Below are 13,869 nucleotides of genomic sequence, written 5' to 3'. Positions count from 1 at the left end.
GTGAGCCAGACAGAGGGAACAGCAAGTGCAAACGGCACAAGGCAGGAGGCTAGTGAGGCTGAATTGGATGGCAGAGATGGAGAGTGGTGTGAGATGAGGTCAGAAAGAGGCAGGATTCAGATCCAAGGTCAAGAGAGAGGGGTCACACATTGCCTCTCTTATCACCCTGTCCCCCAGGGGTGACCTTGTGAGTGCATACATACACACTCACATACACACACACTTTCACACAGACAGGCAAAGAAGTCAGACTCTGAGAGCAGGTCCCATGCCTCAGAAATTCATGCCACCTTGGCCTTCTCCCCTTCCTGTGGCCTTCCTGGACGCTGTAGGAACAACAGATCTGTGTCTGGGGCAGCAGGACAGACCAGCAGGGGTTGAGGGGTTGTGAGGCTCCTTCCCTCCTCCAAGAGCAGAGGCAGCAAGCAGTCCAACAAGGCCAGAAAAGACCCTTATCTGGAGGCAGGGGCAGGTCAGGATGTTGTGCCTCTGTCCCCCAAGGTCTCCCACAAAGCCCCAAGGACCCCAGTAGGTTCCTCTGTTCCCACTTCCCAGGCTCTCTTCCTGTCTGCTCCAAAGGGCCATCACCCCTCATCCTTCCCTTCCTCTCAGATATGATCCCCCCTCCAGTCTAAGCCCTACCTCAGTACCATCCCTTCCCGGGGCATTCCTGCCCCCGTCCTCTGGCACATCCTCACCTGGCCTCTATCTGTTCTCTATTCCTCCTCCCCACCAGACCCCCACAGAAGTTAAGAGATGGGCCCCATGACCCTGCTGGCCACTATCAGTGGCTCCTGACACCCTACAGCCCTCCACTGGGCTCAGGAAGGAGGACAGACCAGTGCAGCAAAGCAACCAGGCCTGGAGCCGCAGCTGCACAGACTGGTGAGATGCAGCGTCCACGCTGGTGGGGATCTCTCCTGCTGAGTCTTGTCTGAGGCAGAGGGCAAGGACCAAGGACGGGGTGGCAATTGAGGCTGTCTCCCTTTGATTCGTTTAGCTCTGTTCCTTCTTTATACATCTGGTCCACATGGGAATATAACAATAGTAACACTGCTAGTAGTAATAATAGTCATAGCCCGCTATTAAGATCTCTATACCAGCACTTTCAGACATTATCTCACTTATTCCCTAATAAGACCCATGAGACGGGTATTATTATTCCCATTTCATAAATAAGAAAACAAGCCGGGTGCGGTGGCTCAAGCCTGTAATCCTAGCACTCTGGGAGGCTGAGGCAGGCGCATCGTTTGAGCTCAGGAGTTCCAGACCAGCCTGAGCAAGAGCGAGACCCCGTCTCTACTGAAAAAATAGAAAGCAATTAACTGGACAACTAAAAATATATGGAAAAAATTAGCCGGGCATGGTGGCGCATGCCTGTAGTCCCAGCTACTTGGGAGGCTGAGGCAGGAGGATCTCTTGAGCCCAGGAGTTTGAGGTTGCTGTGAGCTAGGCTGATGCCACAGCACTCTAGCCCGGGCAACAGAGTGAGGCTCTGTTTCAAAAAAAGAAAAAAGAAAACAGACTCTAGAGAAGGTAAGGACCTTGCCTGAGATCCCTGCCTGATGGAAGCTGAGTCACAGCCCGATTCTCCCCCAACCCAAGTCTGCTTAACTTCTATCACTACAGACGTCACCCATGTACCCAGAGACTTCGTCCTGGCTCTGCCTCTGCCATGGACCTAAGGTGTGACCCTGGACTAGCCTATTCCTCTTTCTGGACCGGGGTTTCCGTGTAGGGGATACCTGGGGCTAAAGCGATCTCTCTAAATCACCTTCTTACCTGCTGCACGCGACAGCGCAGTGCAGCCGCCACCCCCTCCCCGTCCCCGGAGACCTCACAGCCCCGGGACGCAAAGGAGGGCGCGGGAAGCAGGGGAGGATGGAGCCTTTATTGCGGGGCGGCGGGAGGAGCGCCGAGCTCAGGGCCCCCCATGCCTCCGGCCCCGGTCTCGGCTGGCTCGTCGGCGAACACCGCGCGTTGCATGGCGGCCACGTAGCTGCAGCCGCTGGGGTCTTCCAGGCGCAGCCGCGCCAGGGGCAGGAAGCGCTCGGTGCTGAAGTAGCGCAGGGCCGGCCGCGGGGCGCGCAGCGCGGTGAGGAAGACCTGCGGCGGCGGGAAGAGGAGCTCTGGCCCCGGCTGGGCGCGGAATCCGCGCACCGCCCCCGCTCCCGGAGCCCCGCCCCGCACCCACCTCTGTCACCTCCTCCGGGTCCTGCGCCGCCTCGCGGAAGACCTGCTCGCAGTGGCGCTGGTAGAGGGAGAAGAGGTGGCGGGTCTGGGCGTCCGTGCAGTCCAGCGCCCCTCCCGGGCCGCCCTCCAGCTTGTCCTGGAAGGCGGTACGCACCGGGCCGCACTCGATGAGGCTCACGCTGCGGGCCCGAGAGCGGCGGGTGGGCGGGGGAGGACGCGAGTCCGGCCCCAGCCCGGCCCCGAGCCGCGAAAGGACGGCCAGAGAGGGTCTGCTCGCGGGTGGCTAGCCCGAGCGCTTGAAAAGCGGTTTACTGCCCGAAAAGCGCTCCCACATCCCTCTGAGGCTGTGAGGGAGTCACCGGCGTCAGAATTCAAACCTGGCTGGGTCCCTTGCAGCTGTGTGACCTGGGGCCGGTCACCTAACCTTTCTGGGCCTGAATTTCCCCATTACATTACCGACACCTCAGTAGCCAGGTCGGCAAGTGAAGTGAGATGCCGTGTGCCAAGTGCCCGGCACACATCAGTGTGAGCGGGGCAGTGAGGGCCAGGGAGACCGCCTGAGAACAGCTCCAACAAAACGGGGTGTCGGAGCTCCCAGGGTCGGGGGTCAGAGGGTTCGGAGGCGGGGTGGTGACTCACTGGATCCCGAAGGGCGGCAGCAGAACCGCCAGACTCTCGCATAAGCCTTCGAGCGCGAACTTGCTGGCGCAGTAAACGGCATTGAAGGGCAGCCCTTGGAGGGGAGATGAGGTTGCCGAGGCGCGCGGGACTGGGGACCCGCTAAGAGCCCGCAGCGCCGGCAGCGTCCGCCGCCTCTCCAGGCCCCGCCTCCTCCACGGGCTCCGCCCATCTCCCCCGGAGCCTGCGCCCCCTTCGCTCCTCTGGCCCCGCCCCTTCACTCACCCATCAAGCCTCCCATGCTCCCTGTCACCACCACGCGTCCGGAGCGGCGCCGCTTCATGTCTGGCAGGAAGGCTTGCAGTGTCCGCACCGTCCCGGCCACGTTCACGTCCAGCACGGAGCTCACCGCACCCGCAGCGTGCGCCTCCAGCGGCCCCAGCAGCCCCCGGCCCGCGTTACACACTGCGGGAGAGAGGCCCGACCCCGCCCGCCTCACACACAGCCCTCAGTCCCGGCCTGTCCCCTAGTGTTCCCTGGCCTCGGGACATCCTGGTTTGGACACAGGACAGAGAAGGCTCCTAAGAGCACATGTGTTTCAGGGAGGCTCACCCAGCACGTCCACGCGGCCCTCGGTCACGCGTGCCCGGGCGGCGGCCACAGAATCTGAGTCCCTCACGTCGAGCTGCAACGTCTCCAGGGAGTCGGGAGGGCACCCTCGGGCCCGGGCCTCCTCCCACAGCGGGCCCTGCGCCCTCAGGTCCCTCAGCGTGGCGTACACTGGAGGTTCAGGGACAGGATGAAGAACTGAATTCCCTGCTTACCTCTAAGGGATCCTCCTCTCTCCATCCCTGTCCATTTATAGACCTTTGAAGCTCCGGGACGGGTCTGACGCCAGACGCAGGGCCAGGTGCCGGCCGATGCCGGAGGAGCAGCCAGTGATGAGCACCACGGTGCGCTCCATGGGGAGACGTATAGGGAGACGCTAGGGCTCGCGTCTCCGGGCTGGATATCACCTGCTTCGCCCCGCCCCTGCCTGCTGGGGCCCCCACCCTTTGTTGTGTCTGCAGCGCAATCTCAAGGCTGAGCCCTCCCTGGGTCGCTCTCCCCACCCTGCTCTGGGTCAAAGCAGGGATGAGGCCCCTGCTTGGAACACCCAACTGTCCTAGCTGCTGGTCAGAGGGAGGGAAGGCTTTGCAAGCAGGCGCATGGGTTCCCATGTCTGCACCGAGTGGCACTCTGGGCATGCCTCTGTCCCACAGGGACAAAGTTTGCTGCTGAGGGTGTGAAAGTAAAGGCTTTCTAAGGATGTTCTCAGTTCAAAGGTCAGGGGTTATATTAAAAATGGGGAAGCTGAGGCAAAGGGCAGGGAGAACTGGCCCTACACCAGGGTCCATGTAGCATCCTGGCAGCGACCTTCTCATTCTGACAACCCGGGCTGATTCATCAGTTTATTAAGTTGACAGAAAACAGTACTTTAATCCCAAAACTTCCCTCCAAATCCCCCAGGCCTGACCCCACTAGCAGGCCTTGGGTCCTTCTCCCAGGCCTGGGCATATGTCCTGTGAAGCATGTCCGGCTCTGGGCCCTGGGAACCTGCCCCAACCCAGAGCTCGGGAAGAACATGGCCTGGGGGTGGTTAATCTATCACAAAGAGCCATTCACCCACCGGGGGTAATATTTGAGGAAGATCTTTTTGGCCAGGTCCACAGTATCTCCTTGAGGCTGGCTGGGATACCTCCGCGAGCTGAGGACAAAGGCCTGCTCCAACTGGAAGACATTCTTGTCAAACTGGCGCTGTTGGAAAGGGATGCCTTGGGCCAAGCTGTCCGCCAGCGCCTGCATGAAGAGCTGCCAGCGGGGGGTGTAGTAGTCGGCCACCAGTCCCGCCAGCTGCTTGTTAGCATAGTCTAGGATATTGCCCACTGGCCCCCACAGGGTCAGCTGGTAGCGGCCGTTCCGCTCATAGAAATCGGCCTCAGCCTCACTGACTGCCACTGCCCGGGCCTGCTCCAGCCAGCTGCCCAGCAAGAAGCGGCTGTCACTAGCCAGCACTTCATCCAGCGAGGGCAGAAGCTCATAGGCCAGGACAGCCCCAGCCTTCAACAGGGGGGCCAGCTCCTTGTTCAGGTAGGCGGTCCTCGCCTCCTCATAGTACAGGCTGACCAGCTCCTGGACGGCCTGGCGAGTGACATCCAGCAGGTCATAGCGGAAGGCCGGGCTGGCAGCCAGGGTGGAGGCAGTTGTTAGCAGCAGCCGCCAGGCCTCGAACACATCGGATTGGTTGTACCAGATCGTGGTATTCATCTGTAGGGATGGCCGCTTGACCAGAGGACTGTGATTGTGGCCCCGGCAGGCCTCCCCGGAGCAGTTGTAGACACTCCTGAGCAGCAGCCTCCACGCTGCCTCTGCATCCCGGTGGGAGACCCCATAGCGCCGGTCAGCGAAGTTGGTCACCCAGGCTGCCAAATCTGGCACCGGGTCGTTCCGCCAGCCCAGCTCAGCCATGAGGGCGTAGACCACTTCGTTCTGGTTGATGCCCTCAGGGGCCATGCCTGTGCCTACCATGGTGGAGTTGGGGAAGAGGCGGGCAGCTTCAGGACCTCGGTTCACGGCCTCCAGGGCTCCGAAGAGGCCATGGTTGCCCCCGAAGTTGTGCAGCATGCACCAGATGAAGGGCTGGCCCCGGAAGGAAGCTGTGCGGCCGTACACGGGCTGGTTCTCTGCAAACAGGTCCAGGACCAGGAGGCGGCCTTGGGGCACAGCCCCCAGCACAGCCTCGACCTGCGCCGGCCCCCAGAACTCGGGCTGGTGCTGGAAGAGCCAGCCTTGAAGCAGCCACACAGCATCAGGGTCCACTACAATCAGAGGTGGGGGGATAGAGAAGAGAGGTAATGAGAAAAGAGGGGGCCCAGGGGAATGCTGACCCCATTCTATAGACTAGGAAGCAGAGGTCCAGAGAAGTTAAATGACTCTTCTTATCACAGGACACACCTTCCCTTGTGATGCCCCGACCAGCGGGACATACTGTCACCCATCCCCTGCCCCATTCCCACCTCCTCCCAACTCCAGGACAGTGTTCATCAAGCTTCCAGGGGCATCAGAATTACCCAGAAGGCTTGGTGAGACATGGATGCCCAGGCCACAGTGTCTGCAGCTTCTGATTCAGGAAGTCTGGGGTGAAGCCCGAGAATTTGCACATCTGACAGTTGGGGGTGATGCTAACGCTGTTGAGTCTGGATCACACCCGGGAGTGGCACTGCTCACGGAAGCCTGAGCCAATCTGCTCCCTCCGGCTGACAGAGTGGCCTCCCCGCCACGCCATTCCTGACTTGTAAGTGGCAGGAAGGAGCCCTTGCTGCATATTCGCGTAGCAGGATGGGCACTCACCACCTTTGGGCGCCTCCCCTAACTGCTGGCCCGCCTTACCTACCTCAGCAATGCAACGGAGACCAAATCAAATCGTTTTACTTGCTAGCACTTAATGACTCTTTTCTCTGGCCCAGGTATCATCCTACCCATAAGGTGGCCCCATTTTACAGATGAAGCAACTGAAACACCGGGAGGGAGGAACTTGTCAGAAGTCACACAGCCAGGAAATAGCAGTGCCAGGGTTCGACCCAGGTTGTCTGGTTCCAGAGCTGTCCCTCAACCAAGGTGGGATTAAATAAGATGACGTGTAAGCACGAGTGCTTGGTACAATGTGAAGCGCTGTGTTACAGGGAGGTGTTGTTATGCCCGTACCACCCCCACTGACCTCTGCCACCAAAACCGCCCTTCAATAACAGGGTGCAAGGCGAGAACTGTGGTGAGGGCTTAGCAAAAAATAATCCACAGGCCTAGCTAAAAATAATGATAATATTAGTAACTGTGGCCCTGTAATTGCCACTCGCTCCGGAGGCACGTAGCTGGTGGTCATAAAGATCTTAACTTCTCCCCATAGCCGGTGTCCATAAAGATTCTTAACTTTCTCTGTAGATAACATCACCTTTTCGGAACCTAAAGGGAGTTTTTAAGATATTTCCCGGGCCCCGCATTCCAGTGGATGGACTGGCCCACGCAGACCAGAGGCCCGTACCAAGAAACCGACTCAACTGGAATTGTGACCCCAGGGACCGGAGCAACCCAAGGAGATGATTCCTACACCCCTATAACTTTGTCCTAATTAAAAAACCTAATTGCCTAATCCCTTGCCTACCAAACTATCCCGAAAAACCCTGTCTCCCAAGTTCTCGGGGAGGTGGATTGGAAAAATTTCCCCCATTTCCCCGCTTAGCGCTATGTGGAATAAAGACTCTTTCTCTGCCGCAAAACCTGCTGCCTCAGCGTATTGGCTGCTTCTTGGGCAGGGGCAAATGAACCTGGTTGGGCGGCAACACCACCATCTTTCTGAGGGTCTGGGGGACTTCCCTTCCGCACCTCCCCAGGCAGTGTACCTGCGGTCATGGCCTCATAGACGGCAGAGGTGGCAGCAGCCAGGTAGGAGGGCTCCGAGGAGGGGGGCTGCATCTCGTTAAAAGTGTCGGCCCCATAGATGTGGTCTGTGGCAAACTCTTTGGTCAGCTCCCGTAAGAAGAGGCTCCCGATGACGGGAAATATGGGGTCTCCCGGAGCCAGAAGGAAGGAGCAGGAGTAGGAGCAGTTGAAGTGTCCCCAGCTGCCCGTCTGGGTGACATTGACCTGAGGGAACACCCTAGTGGGGAGCAAAAGGCACACACACACGCATATATGATTATAAACCCTTATGGCAAAGTCACACAGCTACTTGGTAGCAGAGCCAGGATCAAACCCAAGTCTACACCCAGAGTTTAAGTTTTTCTTTAAGTCATGTCTTACAAGAGAAAATTCCCCCTCTGAGCTGAGTGGCGGGTGAGAGAGGAACCTCACCTGGTGATAGCCTTGGGGACATGCCCTGCAAATGCAGGTAACACTGGGATCATGCCGAAGGAGCGCATCCGGTCCAGGATCCGATGCTGGGAGGGATGGGGGGCTGGTGAGCGAGACCACTGCTACCCCCATGGGGGATGCCCTCGCTCACCAGGGCACACAGAGTCCCCACAGTCTTGTTAAGAACCCTGAGGCTGGCCGAATACCTGGGCCCATGACAATCTAGCACAATCCCACCCCTTCCCTTCCTTCCCATCCTTCTACCTGCAGGTAAAGCTCCTTAAGGTGCCAGAAGTGGGGCAGGGGGCCGCCCCAGGTGTGCAGGTTGCCCATGCGGCCCCAGGCCAGGAAGGCAGGGCCAGTGAAGTACTCATCGATCTCTGACTGGGTCAGGCCCAAGGACAGGTACACCTGTGAAGGAGGGCAATCCCCACACATATAAATACATTCATCTCCATTCATCAATTCATTCATTCAGCATTCATTCTTTGCTTCCCTATGCTGGGCACTAGGGCTACCAGGACAAAATTTGACCCCTGCCTGCAAGGAGCCCACGGTCCAGGGCAAAGAGGCTTGTGAGCAGGTGAGTTCACTAGCATGTCACCTTTGTCGCATGGGTGAGGAGACTGGGCACAAAGGGGCTTTCCTCTAAGCAGGGAGGGGTCCTAGAAGGCTTCCTGGAGAAGCCAGATGGAAGGCAGGACTGCTCTGCAAGGAGCCGAGGCAGCCCTGGAGTGGCCAGCGCACGGGGAGGCTCCCAGGGAGGCAGATGCAGAGCTGCTAATGAGAGGGATCCACAGTGCCAGGCGACTGGCCTCATGTGGGGGTTGGGACAAGAGCCCCGGCTTCTCAGAGTGCCAGGGCTACCCCACAGTAACTCTCGAACATGCTTGTCTCAGGAATGGAAGCCTCTGTTTCTAGAGGTCTGGAGCCATTGTACATGCCATTGACACTTCTGAAACGCTTATTCTGCGTGTGCCAGACACTGTGCTGATGCTGGGTGGGGGGCAGGTGGAGACACGTGGGCAGGACAGTGTGGGGGGGCCAGGTGGGCACGTACCCGCTGCCAGATGGCCTCCTGGCCGCTCCAGGCCAGCGCCAGGTTGATGCCGTTCAGTGCCATCCAGTCGATCTCTTGCTCCCAGCGGGCCCAGTCCCACCACACAAAGGAGTAGCTTTGCGTGCACACATTCTGGTAATAGCGATACCTGCGGGCAGCGTCATGAGCTAGGAAGGGTCCCACCCCGAAGGGGCCATTCCCCTGGAAAAACCTGGAGAGCGTCTAGGCTCTGGAACAACTCCCCTTTACTCCTCCATCTAGGGGAGAGGGGAGGGGCTCCAAACACACCCAGGTGGAGCTGGGACTAGGTACCTGAGCTTCTGAGGTGCCCCCGACCTGCCCCGAGCACACCCCCAGGAGCCCCTAGCCTAGCAGACACGTGTGTGTGCACATTCCATTTCCATGCCACACTTCCAGAGCCCCTGCTCTGTGCACAGTGTTTCAGTGCTATATGGCAAGGTGGGTCCCTGTCCTGGAAGGCAGGTCTCTGTCCCCACAGTCTAACCGAGAGACAGATACGTGAACACATCACTCCATACAGTGTGAGGGGGTGGGCTCATTCCTCTGTCAGCAGCTTCAAAAAGAGGCTGGGGAAGGAAGGTAATAAAATATGCCGATCACCAATTATACACCACCAGCTCTGCGTCCATTATCGTGCAGACCCTCACACCCAACACTGCACGGCAGATGCCACAATTCCACGTTTCAGGTGGGCCAGGTGAGGATGGGAGAGGCTGACTTGCTCACGGACACACTGTTACAGGCCGAGCAAGGATTTGAAGGGAGCATCATCTCCCTTCTGCTGGCCTCCTCTTCTCGGTAGCACCAGCCTAGTGCCGGAGCGGGCGGGGACTTCAGCGAGGGCTGGGCGCCCGGGCTGGGCGCCCGGGCTGGGAGCGGGGCAGCTGCGGGGATGCGCCCGGTACCTGTTGGGCGTGGCCTCGGTCAGTTCCTTCGGCACGGCGGGCAGCGGCCGCGGCAGGCGCAGCTGAGAACCCGACCAGGCCACGTGGCAGCCGCAGAAGTCGCGCAGATAGCGGTGCAGCCCCGCGGCGGCCGCCACGCCGGTGGAGCCGCGCACCCGCACCCGCGCCCCGCCGCCGCCGCTCAGGCTGTAGGTGTCCAAGCCTGACTCGGCCGCCAGGGCGCGCTCCACCGACACCGAAAAGTCGGCCGCCGGCCCGGGCCCCAGCAGCCGGGCCACGAGCGCCCGCACGGCCTCTGCCTCCCGGGCCTCGTCGCCGGCCGTGCCCCCGGCCCTGGCCAGGAGCAGGAAGCCCAGAGCCGCGGCCACCGCCACCGCCGCCATGGTCTCAGCCTGGCGGCGGCCCGCGCACAACCAGAGACGGGACGGCCGCGTCCAATCAGCTGCGCGCCTCGGGCCACGTGCAGCCGAAGGTGAAGCTCTGGCTCCCGCCGGCGGACCCACTTCCGGGTCCCAGACCGCGCCCCGGGGGTGCCTCGTGACTGCATGCGGTGCGGGGCGCGTGACCCCATCAACTTAAAACGTCCAGAGCGGTATGGGACCGGCTGTCCTTCGCAAAGCACCTCTGATACAAGGCGCTTTCATATGCAAATCAGTTCCATTCATCCAATAAATATTTATTTGGAGATTATTTTTGTTTTGTTTTTAAAGACAGGGTCCCTGCTCCGCGCCCAGGCTGGGGTGCAGTGGCCTGATCGTAGCTCACTGTAACTTCAAACTCCTGGGCTCAAGCGATCCTCCCGCCTCAGCCTCCCAAAATGCTGGGATTTTAGGCATGAGCCACCGCGCCCGGCCTTGGAGTTTATTTTGTATCCGGCACTGCTATAGCTCCTGCTATACTGATGAATGAACAGGATAGACGGTCTCAACCGTCCCTATCTGGGGGAGACCTGGAAACCAAATACTTACATAAATAAGGATTTCCATTATAGTTGTGAACTGTGAAGAAGTGCAAGGGGACTCAGTCTAAGGCTTCTAAAGGGAGGTGACATTTAATCTAAAACTCAAGGTTGAATAGGAATTGGTTAGGAGAAGAGGGGAAGAGCCTTCCAGGCAGAGGAAATGCATCCACGAAGGCCCCCAACAAGCAAAGAGCTTTGCAGATTGGAGAAACTAATGGGTCAGGAGGCCGGTGGAAGGATGGGCCCTGAGGGCCCGGACTGGCGGTGGAGCAGGTGGAGCAGGTGGAGCAGGGCCTGGCTGGCGCGAGAGTTACAGCCTCTCCCTGACCCTCAAAGGGCAGCAGCTGCAGGAGAGGAGTTGGCTTCATTTTACAGATTAGGAAACTAAACTGAGGACCAGAGAAAGAAAGTGGCTCGGGCAAGATCAACAACCAGCAGGAGAGCAGCTCTGGGATAGAGCCTGGAACTCCTAACTCCCAGGGCTGGGTTCTCGCTGCTCTTCCCCAGGTGATGCATCTTCTCAGGCTGCCTGTTTGGCAGGTGGGGCTTGAGTGGGGCAGTTTGGGCGCTCTTTAGATATATTGCTCTTTGAAAGGATCATGAGTCCTTTTGGAGATGGGTGTAGATTTTTCCAGATTGCCAGGTCTGAGTGAAGGAGCTCAGGGACAGGGAAGGGTCAGAGTGGGGTCATCTAGTCCAGAGAAGCCAGAGCCCAGACTGAAAGACCACCTGGGAGTCCGCTGAGCTCCTCCACCCCCTGCCCCCGCTGCAGACACAATGGAGTGCCCCTACCTCGTGCCCCTACCTCGTTCCTGGCTCAGGAAGCAGCTCCTGCAGGTGTGGCCCCCGCTCCCACTCAGTTCCTAGTATCAGGGGGTTTTCAGCCTTGCCCAGGGAGCAGCTCCAAGCCTGGCCTGGAGAGATGTACCCCTGCCCCACCCCCTCAGTCCCCAATCCCCCTTCCAAACACCCCTTGGCTCCAGGTCAGATTTGCTAGACTCTTCTCTTCCCAGGACCTAATTTTACCAGCATTTCTGGATCTTAGGGGAACACATTGCGGGGTGGGGGGGGTGGAGTCTAAAGCAACTCCATCTTGCATGCTAATCTGCCATGTTGACTTCTGATTAACCCCACCTTCCAAGAATGCCTGTAAGATTTCTACTTTCACACACCGTAAATTCTGCCCTTAGGCAAATTCCCTATGGTATACAATCCCTGGGCCTAGGGGCCAACAGTGCAGAGTTGCACAGTCTGAGACATGGCTTCTGCTCAAAAGTCCCTATCAAATGTTTCTTTCTGAGAAACCGGATTTTTCAGTCTCATTCTTCAGCCTCTCAGCTTCCTTAGCCTTTGGGGGTAGGTTTGCATAGACCAGCTCACCACGTAACTGGGCTGCAGGTCACCCTCAGGCTCCGGCTCCCCCTTTGTGGCGTCTGTTTTTACCCAGAGTGGTAGGAGGTTGCTGGCAGGGCCAGCAGGTTGGGGCCACCACCCAGAGGTTAGAAACACTTTCAAAGCCTGGGCCCATGGGTGCTGAGGCAAGAGCTTCACCAGTTAACTCCTGCATGTCACATGTCTCTTTTCTCATCTTTCCCACCAGGCTGGGAACTCTTTGAGGTCAGTAGGGGGCTCGTGCAATAAACTAAGACACATCTATAGGATGAAATATCAAGCATTTGCTTTAAAAAAAAATTATGAGGAAGATGTTTTTGTACAAATTTGGAATGTTCTGCAAACTATATTTTAAAAAAAAAAATTAGCCAGGCATGGTGGCACACACCTGTAGTCCCAGCTACTTGGGAGGCAAGAGGATTGTCTGAGGTTTGAGAAGTGCAGTGAGCTGTGATGACGCCACTGCACTCTAGCCCCGGCAACAGAGCGAGACTCTGTCTAAAAATAAATAAATAAATAAATAATAAGAAATGTCAAACCAGTGAGTATAGTACACTACAATCTGTTAAAAAAAAAAAAAAAAAGGGTTCCGAAAATTGGTTCCCTGCCCAGGGTGGGGTAAGGAGACAGTGGGAGTGGGAAGAAGACTTACACTTTTATACTAGGGCCTTTTGCACTGTTTGATCCTTTACCATGTGACAGCTTTTATTACTTTTCAATTAATGTTGTGAAGCAAGTTGTGGGGGCCTTCTGCTCGCCATCTCACCTGGTCCTTTGCTCCTGGCCAGGCTGTCTCTCTGCCCAAGCCCCAGCACACCCCCAGGGTTGCTTCTCCCTCTCTGCCCTGCCAATCCAGTTGCCTGCCTGTCACAGCCCAGCTAGGATCCTCCCTGACATTGCCTGAGGAGGAACATGTCGTTCCCTGTCTGGCCACCAGGGAGCAGCCACACCTAGGGCCATGCCTTGGGTAGGCTGGGGAGCTCTGATCTGAAGGGCCAAGGCTGCCAGCCGGCTTTGAGTGCCAATGCCCCTTCTACCCAAAGCTCCTGGGTCCCCCCCAGCGAAGCGCAGTCCCACCCAGCGAAGGTGGTGTTGGAATTGTGCCCTATGTCTATGAAGGCTGGGACTCCCCAAGCCAAGCAGGCCCAAGGCACCCTCTCTCAGGCTGGTTCTAAGATCTCAAGATGAGGGGCATCCCCTGGATGGGAGCAGACTCCGTTGACAGACATCTGGGGTCCAGGGATTTCACAAGAAGGGGGTCAGGGTAAAGGGCAAGTCCCTTAAAAACAGGAGCAAGGAATCCATCCTGTCCCTTACCCCACCCCAGGGCTCTGGGACTTCCCATACTCTGTGAGGCCCAGTCTCCCTGGGTCTAACTTTAGCTGGCTGGGCTGGAAGCAGCCCAAGGCCACTAGATTCTGAGAATTCAGCTTAGCCAAGAACCCACTGGCCCTGCTCCCTCCCCAGCTCTTGTCAGCCAGAGCAGGGAGGAATCTCTTCCAAAGAATGCCCTGGGCATCTCCCCTCCTCCCATTTCACTGAGATTGTATACCATAAAATTTACCAATTTAAAGTGTAAAATTCAGTAATTTTTAGTATATTCATAGAACTGTGGGACCATCGCCAGTCTAACTTTACAACATTTTCATCATTCCAAAAAGAATCCCGTACCCATTAGCAGCCACTCTCCAGCCCCATCCAGCACCCACCCCTAGCCACCAACCTCCTTCCTGTCCCTATGGATTTGCCTATTGTGGGCATTTCACATAAATGGAATCATACAGTAAGAGGTCTTCTGTGGCTGGCTGGCTTCTTTCACTTAGAAACGAAAT

General features: G+C 57.8%; 2 protein-coding genes across 2 annotated transcripts; both read right to left on the bottom strand.

Annotated features, from left to right (window-relative positions):
- Positions 1-1,400: 1,400 nt before the first annotated feature.
- On the bottom strand, positions 1,401-3,775 carry HSD17B1 (hydroxysteroid 17-beta dehydrogenase 1). The gene is made up of 6 exons (XM_069482563.1): positions 3,679-3,775; positions 3,424-3,591; positions 3,097-3,276; positions 2,833-2,926; positions 2,195-2,372; positions 1,401-2,106 (listed from the first exon to the last, which is right to left on the bottom strand). The coding sequence occupies exons 1-6, from the start codon at positions 3,773-3,775 to the stop codon at positions 1,891-1,893; spliced, it is 933 nt and encodes a 310-aa protein (XP_069338664.1). The 3' UTR covers positions 1,401-1,890.
- Positions 3,776-4,248: 473 nt separating this feature from the next.
- On the bottom strand, positions 4,249-10,067 carry NAGLU (N-acetyl-alpha-glucosaminidase). Its single transcript, XM_069482562.1, has 6 exons — positions 9,685-10,067; positions 8,759-8,906; positions 7,963-8,109; positions 7,699-7,784; positions 7,248-7,504; positions 4,249-5,669 (listed from the first exon to the last, which is right to left on the bottom strand). Exons 1-6 carry the CDS (start codon positions 10,065-10,067, stop codon positions 4,459-4,461), a joined length of 2,232 nt encoding a protein of 743 aa, XP_069338663.1. The 3' UTR covers positions 4,249-4,458.
- Between the last annotated feature and the right edge of the window lie 3,802 nt (positions 10,068-13,869).

The sequence above is a fragment of the Eulemur rufifrons genome, chromosome 9 (genome assembly GCF_041146395.1).
Source record: "Eulemur rufifrons isolate Redbay chromosome 9, OSU_ERuf_1, whole genome shotgun sequence".
Lineage (NCBI taxonomy): Eukaryota > Metazoa > Chordata > Mammalia > Primates > Lemuridae > Eulemur > Eulemur rufifrons.
Note: the sequence above shows the minus strand (reverse complement) of the source record. Positions and strands in the feature narration are given on the sequence as shown.